This window comes from Capricornis sumatraensis, chromosome 8, assembly GCF_032405125.1.
Source record: "Capricornis sumatraensis isolate serow.1 chromosome 8, serow.2, whole genome shotgun sequence".
NCBI classification, from domain to species: domain Eukaryota; kingdom Metazoa; phylum Chordata; class Mammalia; order Artiodactyla; family Bovidae; genus Capricornis; species Capricornis sumatraensis.
Window position 1 is genome coordinate 77,620,465 of NC_091076.1, and position 11,269 is coordinate 77,631,733.

Below are 11,269 nucleotides of genomic sequence, written 5' to 3' on the forward strand. Positions count from 1 at the left end.
AATGAGTCTGTTTGCCTTCTTGTCTCCATGGGTCCTAAAGGTTTATTTTAGTTCTACTAAACTGAAAATAAAGACTTTGTGACTTTTGAAAAAGAAAAAGCACTCCCTAGCTGCGTGGATTTTTTTTAAAGTTGGGGCGAGTGATCCTTCCTAGTGTCCCTGAAATGCGGCCACCAGGTGGCAGCCTGCTCCATCTATTGAGTTGGTGGGCCTGGCTCAGTCTTAAATTCCATAAGCCCAGGCCAGACGTGGCAGGCCTTTGTCCAGATCCCAAACCTGACCAACAAGCTTGATGCGCAAGCTGATCCCTTCCCTTCTTTTTCTATATACCACAGACCAGAGTCAGTACTCAGTCCATTGAGGGTAAAAGTCATGTTGTTTAGTCACTGAGTTGTGTCCGACTCTTTTGTGAACCCATGGACTGCAGACAGCTAGGCTCCTCTGTCCGTGAGATTTCCCAGGTAAGAATGCTGGAGTGGGTGGCCACTTCCTCCTCCAGGGGATCTTCCCCACCCAGGGATTGAACATGCTCTCCTGCATTGGCAGGCAAGTTCTTTACCACTGAGCCATCAGGGAAGACCAGAAATCATCTTAGGCCCAGTTTTACCCCCAGGAGCAACATCCACTGACCAGAATGCTGAGGGAGCGGAGCTGAAGCTTATGGACTCCTCAGTTCTTCTACCCAACACCACATCGACATACAGAAGGAATTCTCATTTATTTTTCACGCTTAACAAGGAGGTGGGAAGGCCTGCCTCTTCCTCACTTCTGCTCTTTCTATCTGGGAATATTCGCCTCCGACCCTCCTTCCCTTCCTTCAGGGAGGCTTTGGTCAGTGGAGACAGTCTCTAAGGAGTGTTCAGTTTGTGGGGATGGAGAAGCTGAAACAGCAATCCCCCAGGGGTGGCATCACTTTCCTGCCAACTCCCTCATCGCCTCTCCTTCAAAGCGAAAGCAGTGCCAGCCCTCAGCTTCCGTCAGATCTTGGGCTCCGAGGGCCTTGTACAAGTCCATAGCCCTCTTGTTCCAGTCCAGGACTGCCAGGCGTAACTGGGAGCAGCCCTTATCCAAAGCCACCTGTGAGAGAAGACACTGCTCACTTTTCTGGAGTCAAAAAGGAAAAGACTTTCTCACCCTCTATTCAACCCAGGTGCCTCCCATACAGCTCGGCTTTGCCAGGGCCTAACTCCTAGTGCCATCCCTCTCCTCACCTCAGCCACTTTTTTGATTATTTTGGAACCAATCCCTTGACCTGATGTGGGGAGAAAAAAGAAGGATTGTCTGAGTTGAACAGGAGCAGCAAAGGTCATAAGCTAGGATTGAGAGACAAGGGATGGTGGTCCCTTCATGGGTTGCTTTTCTCCCATCCTGGCATCTTCCCAGTACCTCGATATTCTGGCTTCACATAGATGTCTTCTAGATAAATATTTCGTCCGTTCCATGTGCTGTAGCTGAAGTAATATAGCCCATAGCCCACCACACAGGGCCCTGCAAGAGAAAAAAAAGAAGGATCAGGCCTCTGGGCACCTGGGGGAAATACCTTTGAGGCTGATTGGAGAGGGCACCTCTAAAGTTGGGGTATTCTTACCCTGTGGCTCCCCCGGTGCAGAAAGAATCTCTGCCACCAAACAGTGATAGAAAGGAGTCTCTCCAAAGCCATCTGCTCTTAGGGCTGCAGAGATCGGGTTTGGGATAAAGAGAAGAGAAAGAAGGACTGGGTGTGTGCCCAGCCTACAGTTATTGCTTGGGGAGTCCCAGCCTCCGTCAGGACTCAGGATTTGGGTCCCTACCTTCTTCACTGATCTTCACCTGGTCTGAGAGTTTCTCGTACTCAGCGAGTTCCTACAGCGCGGGGGCAGAGGCTAGATGAAGGCAGGAGGGCCTCGCTGCTCCCTCAGCAAGACCTCAGGGCGCGCTCGTCCCTCTACTCCCACTTCCTTCTCCTCCACGCCCCCCACCCCAGCCACTCTGACCCCTTCTTGGGACCCTGGTTTCGAGCCGGCAGCCCTCACCCGAATCAGCCTTAGGATATTTCCACAATCTCCCTCCTTGGCTTCTCGGATCATCACGAAAGCCATCCTGTTCCCCAACGTCAGGGACCGAAGTCTTCCGTTCTGCAGGAAGGGGAGACGAGCAACTCGGACCCTTTAAGGGGCCTACAAATTCGGATTCCCGAAAGCCGCGGGAATGGCGGGGAGCGAGGCGGTGGGGGCTCCAAGGGCTGGGAAGCTGAAGCTCGATTCTGGCTACTGCGGAGAGAGAGGTAGAACTAAGTGGTCCTCACTGTCTGGGCGCCCCTAATTTCAGCCCCCGCCAGCGCGCACCTGCCAGCCAATCAGCTTGCAGAACGGATATGTCCCCACCCCGCCCCCACCCCGACTTTGCCCCACAGTGGCCGAGTCCCGTGACCGCGCCCGTGGGCAGGGGTCAAGGCTGTACTGCAGAGGCTTTCTCGTCCGAGTTATCTGGGTGTTCCAGCCTCCAGTGGAGAAACCCCACGGCTCCAAAATTACCTCTTTCTTTAACTGAAGAGTGCAGTGATTATCTGCTCTTCCCTTCGCTCAAACTCACCCATTCCAGCCCACCCAGACTCCAGACTCGGGGTGAGCCCCAAGACCTCCAGCTCTTTCCTACTGGCTCAAAGTGTGACTTCTTCTGGGGGCATTTATATTTTAAAATGGATGAGGGAGAGAGGGATGAATTTCTATTGGTAAATGGTTCAGCGTTGTGATAAACGGATAAGAAGCTAACTGGGGGTGGGAGGCAGAACTCCTAGTATCCACTGAATCACACTCAGAGACAATCCCTCCTTAGGAGGCAAGCCTCAGAGGCCTGGGAAAACACCGAGGGAGGAGCTCAGAGCAGATACCAGGCTTTGAATCTGCATTATCTCCATTCATCCTCCTTCACATTGACCCCAGAAAGTAGGTATTATTTTTCACATTTTGCAGACAGGACACTAAAGCACACTGGTGGGGTGACTCACCCACAGCCAACCAGCTGGTGTTTGGGATTCCATGTCTCAGCTCTAGACCTTATAGAAGATGCTACTTGGGTAGCCCAGCAGGAGTGTTTCTAGATCTCGTGTTTGTCATCAAGGCAGCCTCTGCAGGTAGGCTTGGAGGACCCAGGAAGGAGAGTGCAAGTGAGCTGTCCTCTCTCAGCTCATAAACTTGCCCAACAGTGGGGGAGGGTAGTGGAGAAACTCTGTCCCTCACTCCATTTGTCCTCAGAGGGGCCAGAGGGTCAGTGGCCCTGTCTCCTGCCCCCCTTCTTCCCCCAGGGCAACCTTTAACCCTCCAACAACCATGTGGAAGGCTGCCTTCCCCTACGCATTTGCCCCAGAGTCATTGGAGGCTAAAAGAGGACCGCAGCTGATTATGGTGAGCAGAGGTCCACTGGCCATTTGGCACGGGCTGCTGCTGCTGCTGTTGCTACCACTTCCCAGCCACGGAGGACCGGCCCTGAGACCTCCTCTCCCCAGCCAGGTGCAGGAGTGGGGACAGGGTGCTATGCCCTGCATGTGTTTCAGTGAGCTACGCTGGGGCTTTGCCCTCTTCTTTGCTTTCCTCCTCTGGCCTAGTAGCAATGCCTCCCCCTCCATCTGTCTCTGGCATGTCCTTATTTTGGCTTACTTTTCTCTTCAACAGACAACTGAAGACTCTCCTGCTCTGCACCTCAGCAATGGCCCTGGACAAGAACCCGTTACCATTATGACCTTTAACCTCACCAAGATCACAAAGTATGAGATTGACCCAATTCTTTGACCTAGTCTCCTGACATCACCCTCTCTCCATCAGCTCCTCTTTTTTTCCTTTATTTAATTGAAGTATAGTTGATTTACAGTGTTGCATTTCTGGGGTACAGCAAAGTGATTCAATTATATATATTTATAAAACATATTATATATATATATTCTTTTTCAGGTTCTTTTGTATTATGGCTTATTACAAGATATTGAATATAGTTTCCTATGTTATACAGTATGTCAACTATCTATTTTATATATAATAGCTTGTATCTGTTAATCCCACACTTCCAATTTATCCCCCCACCTTTTGCTCTTTGGTAGCTGTGAATTTGTTTTCTATGACTGTGACTTGGTTTTGCAAATAAGTTCATTTGTATCAGTTTTTAAATTCCACATGTAAGTGATAGCATATGGTGTTTGTCTTTCTCTGTCTGATTTACTTCATTTAGTATAATCTCTAGGTCTGTCCAGGTTGCATTGTTTCATTCTTTTTATGGCTGAATAATATTCTATTGTGTGTGTGTGTGTGTGTGTGTGTGTGTGTGTATACCATGCATATATATATGCATGTGTGTGCATGTATATATATAGACACCATGTCTTCTTTACCCATTCCTCTGTTGATGGACCTTTAGGTTGCTTCCAAGTCCTGGCTATTGTAAACAGTGCATCAGTCCCTCTCTTTTCCCTGTCTCTCTGTCCTTCTCTCTACCTGAACTCCTCCTCCCTCAACCTCAAGTCTATGCTCAAAGCGCACGCCCCCTACACAGTCCTTCCTTTCATGTCCTTCCAGAATCTCCTCCTCTTTTGAGTTTCGGACTTGGGATCCAGAGGGAGTCATTTTTTATGGTGATACCAACCCAAAGAATGACTGGTTTATGCTGGGGCTTCGGGATGGCAGGCCTGAAATCCAGCTTCATAATCACTGGGCTCAGCTTACAGTGAGTGCTGGACCCCGGCTGGACGATGGGAGGTGGCACCAGGTAAGTCAGATTTGGTCCTGAGGGAAGCGTATCTTGAGCTGGTCTGAGGAAGGGAACGGAACCAAGTCATGAGGCATCCCTCTACCGTTATCACCACATTGAAACCACACAGAGGCCCTATGAAGCTGCTATTCTTGTCTGCATTTTTTTCAGAAGGGAGTTGTGAGGCTTAGTCAGTTTGTAAGTGACAGGTCCAGAGTGAGCTGGGGGTACCAGCTCACCTTTCAAGTACATATTTTTTCTGTCAGACTAGACTGCCTCTCTTAGGTTCCAGGTTTGGTTTGGTTTGGTTTTGGTTGACGGTTGTTCAGCAGTTAGTTGTGATTTGGGATTATCGTGATAGGTGAGCTCGAGTCCTTCCACTCTGCCATCTTCAGTGTGGCATAGTCTAGATCACCTCTGAATAAAGCGGTAGAGGCAGGCTCCAGGGACCTCTGATTCCTCTTCTCTTTTTCTTCTCGCAGATGGAAGTGAAGATCCATGGGGATTCCTTGCTACTCAGGGTGGATGGGGTGGAGGTGCTGCGTCTGAGACAGGTCTTTGGACAACTGGCCAACAATTCCCAGCTCGTCATGAGGATTGCACTGGGAGGACTGCTGTTTCCTGCCTCCGACCTCCGGTTGCCGGTAACTGCATCCCAGGGTCAGGAACCATGACCAAAGCTGATAAAGCATTGCTGACTGGGTGGCCATAGGGATCTGCATCTACATTTTTTAAGGAGAGGGGTGAGAGATGCATGGGGGAGGGCAAATGCTTGGGTCTTAGAGGGGAATAAACAGGGTGGGGAGGCTGAGACTGGGGCTCAGATATCCTGATTCCAACATCCTCTGCATCTTCCCTCCCGCCATGGGCTCCAGCTGGTCCCTGCCCTGGATGCCTGCCTGCGCCAGGATGACTGGCTGGACCAACAGGCCCAGACCTCGGCATCTGTCCCCACTAGTGTCAGAAGCTGTGCTTTAGAGTCTCAACCTGGAATATTCTTCCCTCCAGGGACTGGTGCAGAATTTGGTCTCCAAGGTAAAGACTATTTTTCCCTCCATGACCAGCTCTGTGTCCATCTCCCTCCACCGCTAGCCCCTTCTCTCCATGAATCCCTAGCCTTAAGACCTCAGAAGGATCATTTCTCCCCCTAGAAATTCCCCAGCCTCATGCAGAGCCCTGGGCCTTCTCCTTGGACCTGGCACTCCAGCTGGCAGCAGGTTCAGGCCGCCTCCTTGCTCTTGGGACGCCAGAAAACCCTTCTTGGCTCAGCATCCACCTCCAAGATCAAGTAAGGCGGGGCATGCTGCCTATACTCAGTGGAGCCTAGGAGCAATGAGAGGAAAGGGAATTCCAACATGTCAACAGTATGAAGGCTTTGGGAGGTGGGGGGCAGTGCAGAGACACATATTAAAGCTGCCCACAGCAAGCAAATGACCTTTACTTAGATTATATATTTTCTTGGGGGTGGATATGGTTTTATAGAAGGCCAAGACAAGAGAGCTGAGGCAGGACTGAGGTGGTGGGAATGGCCAGAGATAGATAGACTGGATAGACATAGATAGTGTGGCTGAGAGGAAGAATCCAGGCAGCCAGTGATGGGGCTACAAGGAGTGGGTGCAGTTCGTTCTTCCCTCCCCCACTTATGTCCCTTCCCACACACTCTGCAGAAAGTGGTGTTGTCTTCTGGGTCGGGGCCAGGGCTGGATCTGCCCCTCGTCTTGGGGCTCCCTCTTCAGCTGAAGTTGACTGTGTCCGGGGTGGTTTTGAGCCAGGGGGCAAAGAAGGAGATCCTTGCTCTGCCTTCCACGGGCCCTGGCTCCCTCCTTGATCTCTGGGTCCAGCCGCAGGGGCGTCTCTTCCTAGGGGCTTTGCCAGGTAAGAACGAGCGGAGCAATGTTGAAGATTCTCAGCACACCATGGGAAACGGCTAAGGGCAGGGGAAGAAGCGGGAAGGGGCACATTTTTAGGGGAAGGAAACCTCTGGGAGGGAAGAGGAAAAGAGAGAGGATAACGGGGTGGTGGGAGGAAGTGCTTTCAAATATTTAAGTTGGAGAACTGAAAAAGTGGGGAGGAGCTTCTGGATCCAGGTTCCCCTATCCCCAATGTCCCCTCCATGCTCCCTCCCTCTAGGAGACGCTGCTTCTGCCTCCTTTTGCTTGGATGGCCTTAGGGCACAAGGCCAGAGTCTGGACATGGACCGGGCCCAGAGCAGAAGCCTGAACATCTGGACTCACAGCTGTCCCCAGAATCCAGGCAATGGCAGTGACACCACCCATTAAATCCCCACCTAAAAACCTCCTTTGAATGTTACTCCTTCATTTATTCAGCAAATGTTTATGGTGTGTCTGCAATGTGCCAGGCACTGTGCTGAACACTGAGTCATACCGAGGAGCAAAACTAACCCTGCTTCCTGTCCTTTCGGTGCTGTGGTCCCCTGGGGGAGGCAGGCATCCATCAAAGACTAACAAGTGAGTAGATAATTGGAAACTCTGATAAGTACCATAAAGGGGCAGTCAGAGAACTGAGAAAGCTCAAGGGCCAGTGGCCTTGACCTACACTGGGGATCAAGGAGGGCTTCCTGAGGAAATGATGACTTCCTAGGCTGAGACCTCAGTAACAGCATCACAGACACACACCCAAATACCAGTCACCTTCTGGGAACCAGGAGCCCACCTCCCTTTCCAGCAGCAGCTGCCTTGGAACTTGAGCTTTGTTGCTCTGAGGCTGGTTCCCGGAAATCAGGAGGGAAGGGAAGACATGGGATCTTTCTTGTCCTTTAGTCAGGCCACTGCTGTCCCAGACAGGAGCAGCAGGGGGTGTAAGTGGGTCACAGAGAGATGGTGGCCTTCTGGGACAAGGGGTGGAGGCAGCAGGGAGAAAGAAAAAGCGGGGGTTGGGGGGGTGGCGAGCAGAGGGAGAAAGATGCCTCTATCTCTCCTCATCTTGGCCCACTAGCTTCGTTCCCAGAAGAATTTGTCTTTACTCCATTAAACAAGAACTGGCTTGTGCTGGTCCCACCTGGAAAGAACAGACAGATTCAGGAGTATCTCTGCCTTCAAAGAATATATGGAGACCTAGCCCTCAGCCCCCAGACCCCTGGAGATTCCTGGTGCCCTGTCTCCTCCTTGGGGTACTCTCCTGCCTCAGTCCCCAGCTCCCTGGGAAACTTCATTCCCATCCCCCATCTCCAGATCCCATGGGGATCCCAGTGTCCCAGCTTTCTAAGTTACGAGGATCTGCCTACCAGTAACCCAGGCAACAGGGTGAGTCACTCATTGGACCTGCTGTTCCTCTTCTACAAGTATTAGCCAGGACCTGAGTGACCCCAGTGTAAGAAAGCTTCCAGAGAGTCTCTGGGTTGGAAGACACATCCTAGGTCCCTCCTTGAACCCTTACGGTCTCAAGTTTGCAAGGTCTACACTGTCTCTGTCCAGTCAGAGTGTTTTACAGGAATGTACTCAGCATGCCAGGGAGTCCAGATTCAACTCTGTCCCTGGGCAATGTTCAGGGTCACCCTAACTGATATTTATAGAGCATCTGTTGAATACCAGGCACTGTTCTAGACCCTCAGAATGCCTTGATGAAAAGGGTAGACATGGGGACCTCCCTGATGGTCCAGTTAAAGCTCTGTGCTCCCAAAGCAGAGGGCATGGGTTCAATCCCTAGTCAGAGAACTGGAGCCCACATACCACAGCTGGAGATCCTGTGCACTGTGAGGAAGATCCCGCATGCCTTGATGAAGACTGGAGATCTTGCATGCTGCAAATGAGACCCCCAAAAAAAGAAGAGAGAGAGAGGGGATGGTCAGACAACCCATAAACCGAAACAAATAAGCAAGGTCATTTCAGGTAGTGATTATCTCAATAAAGAGAGTAAAATCCTGTAGTCAATCAGAGGTGGTAGGGGAGAGGCAGCATTAGCCAAGTGGTCAGGGAAGGTCTTTCTGAGGCAGTGTCACTTCAGCATAGACCTGAATAATGAAACCAGTCCTGTGGGGTGCCTCAGGTATGAGCAAGCCAGTGGGAGTGAGAGGCTAAAGGGCCTGAACACGCCTGGGTCCCCACCAAAGGGGTTATTCTGAGTGGCAACTTCTTGGCCCCGGGTCCCTGAGGAATCTCCTGAGGGTTGGCTTTTCTCTCTTCCCTCCATCCCATCCTGTCCAGGACACTGTGCCCCCAACCTCTCTTTCTTCAGCCTGCCCTAGATTCCAAGATTCCTGATTACCATCCAGAGCTGTCTACACTCTTTCATTAAGACTGATTCTGCTTTGACACAGACTCTGCCAGGCTCCCACCAAGTGCACCTACAGTGCCAGTCCAGTGTCCCTGCCTCTCTCATACCCCTAAAAACCTTTCTGGAGCTTGGCAGCATATGGTGTAGCCTCCAGACCTATGCCATCCACTCACGCCACCATGTGTGTTACCTCTCTCTCCCCTTCTCTCTTTCCTTCTCTCTCTCTTTCTTTCAACTAACATTTATTGGCCCCTGACAGTATGCCAAGGGGCTTCCCTGGTGGCTCAGCAGTAAAGAATCTGCCTACAATGCAAGAGACTTGGGTTCAATTCCTGGGTTTGGAAGATTACCTGGAGAAGGAAATACCCACTCCAGTATTCTTGCCTGGGAAATCCCATGGACAGAGGAGCCTGACAGGCTACAGTCCATGGTGTCACAAGAGAGTTGGACACGACTTAGCGACTACACACCAACACACACACACAACAGTATGCCAAATACTGAGTTAGGCAGTCTACAGGGACTCCAAAAATAAATAACACTTGGTCCTGGCCCAGAGAGTAGTGGTCTGGGGAGAGAAACAGACATGTAAAATGCTTTCATAGGGATCTCCTAGGAAGTGCGAGGAACTCAAACAAATTACTAGTCCTCTTTACTTTTCAGTTTCCCCATCTGCAAAATGGGCAGGTTACTCTACTCAGGGTTGCTGGGAGGGTTTGATGGAATCGCATAGGTTGGATGTGTGGCATATAGAAAGTACTCCACGTACCAGAGATGTTGCTTTTGTTGATGTCATTAGCCTTGTGTGTAATTCTTGAAATAGAAGTCTCAGCCTTCTGGGTACGGAATATAAGGAAGGGTGTGTGATGTGATTGAACTGGGGGCAGGCTGAGATGGAATGAGGGCAGACTGGGGAGGCTCCTTGTGCCGTGGAGGGAGAGGCCTTGTATGTCCTCCTGGGGAGTTGGAGCTTGATACAGTTAGCAGAGGAACGTCTGTATTTCCTTCCTGTTTGTTTGATTGTGATAAAATACACATAACAAACAAAATTTACCATCTTAAATGTTTTTTTTTTCGCCTCACCACATAGCTTGTAGAACGTTAGTTCCCTGATCAGAGATCAAACCTGTCTTAACCATTGAACCACCATGGAAGTCTCCCATCCTAACCATTTTTTTAAAAAGATTTATTATTTATTTATTTTGGGTCGTACTGAGTCTTCAGTATAATGCAAGGCTTTCTCTAGTTCTAGCAAGCAGGATCTACTCCTTGGTTCCAATGCACAGGCTTCTCATTGTGCTGGCTTCTCTTGTTTCAGAGTTCGGGCTCTATTTGTATGGGCTTCAGTAGTTTCCATGCAGGGGCTTAGTTGCCCCAGAGCATGTAGGATCTTCCTGGAGTAGGGATTGAACCCATGTCCCCTGTATTAGCAGGCAGACTCAACCACTGGGCCACCAGGGAAGCCCCCATCTTAACCATGTCTAAGTGTCCTGTTTAGTGACAATAGACTTCACAGTGTTGTGGAACCATCCAGCTCCAGAACTCTTCTTGTAAAACCGAAACTCTGTACCCAGTAAATAATAACTCCTCTTGCTCCCCTCCCCCTTCTTTCCTTGTTCTTGTCTCTACAAAGACCCATCTTGTTGGGAACCCAAACAGCTGAGTCCCTGGGATTTCGCTGGGAGGGGGAAGGGAATCACTGGGCACAGACCTCAGGACAGGCTCTGGGTATGGGTGAGGGGAGATGGGAGCTCTTAGTCCCTTCCTCCTTTCTGGAGATGCTGGAGGGAGGCCTGAGTTCCAGGGAGAGGTTGGAGGTTGTAATGGCTCTTTGCCCCACACCCTTCCTCAGCTTGTTGCTCTGTGAGCACTAGCACCGCTTGGAGTCGAGGGTTCTCCCCCCTCAAATCCCAACCCTCCTCATGCTGGCCCTCACCTTGACGAGAAGGTGTGGAAGGGAGCAACATTATCTAAACATATAGAAGACACTCGTTCTTTCTTTTTCAAGTGACCTTGGGGTTCAGGCAGGGCAGAGACTGAAGCAACAGTCTTGAAGCCACCCCTGGGCCTGTGTTTGCCAAGCTGTGTGTGTTGAGGGTAAGATCCAGGCTCATCTCTCTAGACTGAGGCTGGCCCATTACTCTGCTCCTTATCTGATGAATGGGGCTTCCCTGTTGATCAGAAGATAACGAATCTGCCTGCAATGCTGGAGACCCAGGTTTGATCCTTGGGTCAGGAAGATCCCCTCAAGAAGGGAATGGCAACCTACTCCAGTATTCTTGCCTGGAGAATTCCATGGACAGAGGAGCCTGGCGAGCTA

The 11,269-nt window shown here is 50.6% G+C and overlaps 2 protein-coding genes across 7 annotated transcripts; one reads left to right on the top strand and one right to left on the bottom strand.

Annotated features, from left to right (window-relative positions):
* Positions 1-739: 739 nt before the first annotated feature.
* SAT2 (spermidine/spermine N1-acetyltransferase family member 2) lies at positions 740-3,113 on the bottom strand. The gene is made up of 7 exons (XM_068976787.1): positions 2,987-3,113; positions 2,013-2,249; positions 1,791-1,842; positions 1,589-1,672; positions 1,387-1,488; positions 1,212-1,252; positions 740-1,077 (listed from the first exon to the last, which is right to left on the bottom strand). Exons 2-7 carry the CDS (start codon positions 2,076-2,078, stop codon positions 910-912), a joined length of 513 nt encoding a protein of 170 aa, XP_068832888.1. The 5' UTR covers positions 2,079-2,249; positions 2,987-3,113; the 3' UTR covers positions 740-909.
* On the top strand, positions 2,463-6,995 carry SHBG (sex hormone binding globulin). 6 transcript variants are annotated; one of them, XM_068976782.1, is made up of 11 exons: positions 2,463-2,603; positions 2,815-2,924; positions 3,027-3,112; positions 3,284-3,488; positions 3,651-3,742; positions 4,545-4,734; positions 5,199-5,360; positions 5,592-5,751; positions 5,868-6,004; positions 6,384-6,591; positions 6,847-6,995. In XM_068976782.1, the coding sequence occupies exons 4-11, from the start codon at positions 3,309-3,311 to the stop codon at positions 6,993-6,995; spliced, it is 1,278 nt and encodes a 425-aa protein (XP_068832883.1). In that variant the 5' UTR covers positions 2,463-2,603; positions 2,815-2,924; positions 3,027-3,112; positions 3,284-3,308. The 6 variants fall into 6 exon arrangements, with proteins under 6 accessions (XP_068832883.1, XP_068832881.1, XP_068832882.1 ...); XM_068976780.1 differs by lacking the exon at positions 2,815-2,924 and having other exon boundaries at positions 2,952-3,112; XM_068976781.1 differs by lacking the exon at positions 2,815-2,924 and having other exon boundaries at positions 2,993-3,112.
* The last annotated feature ends 4,274 nt before the right edge of the window (positions 6,996-11,269 follow it).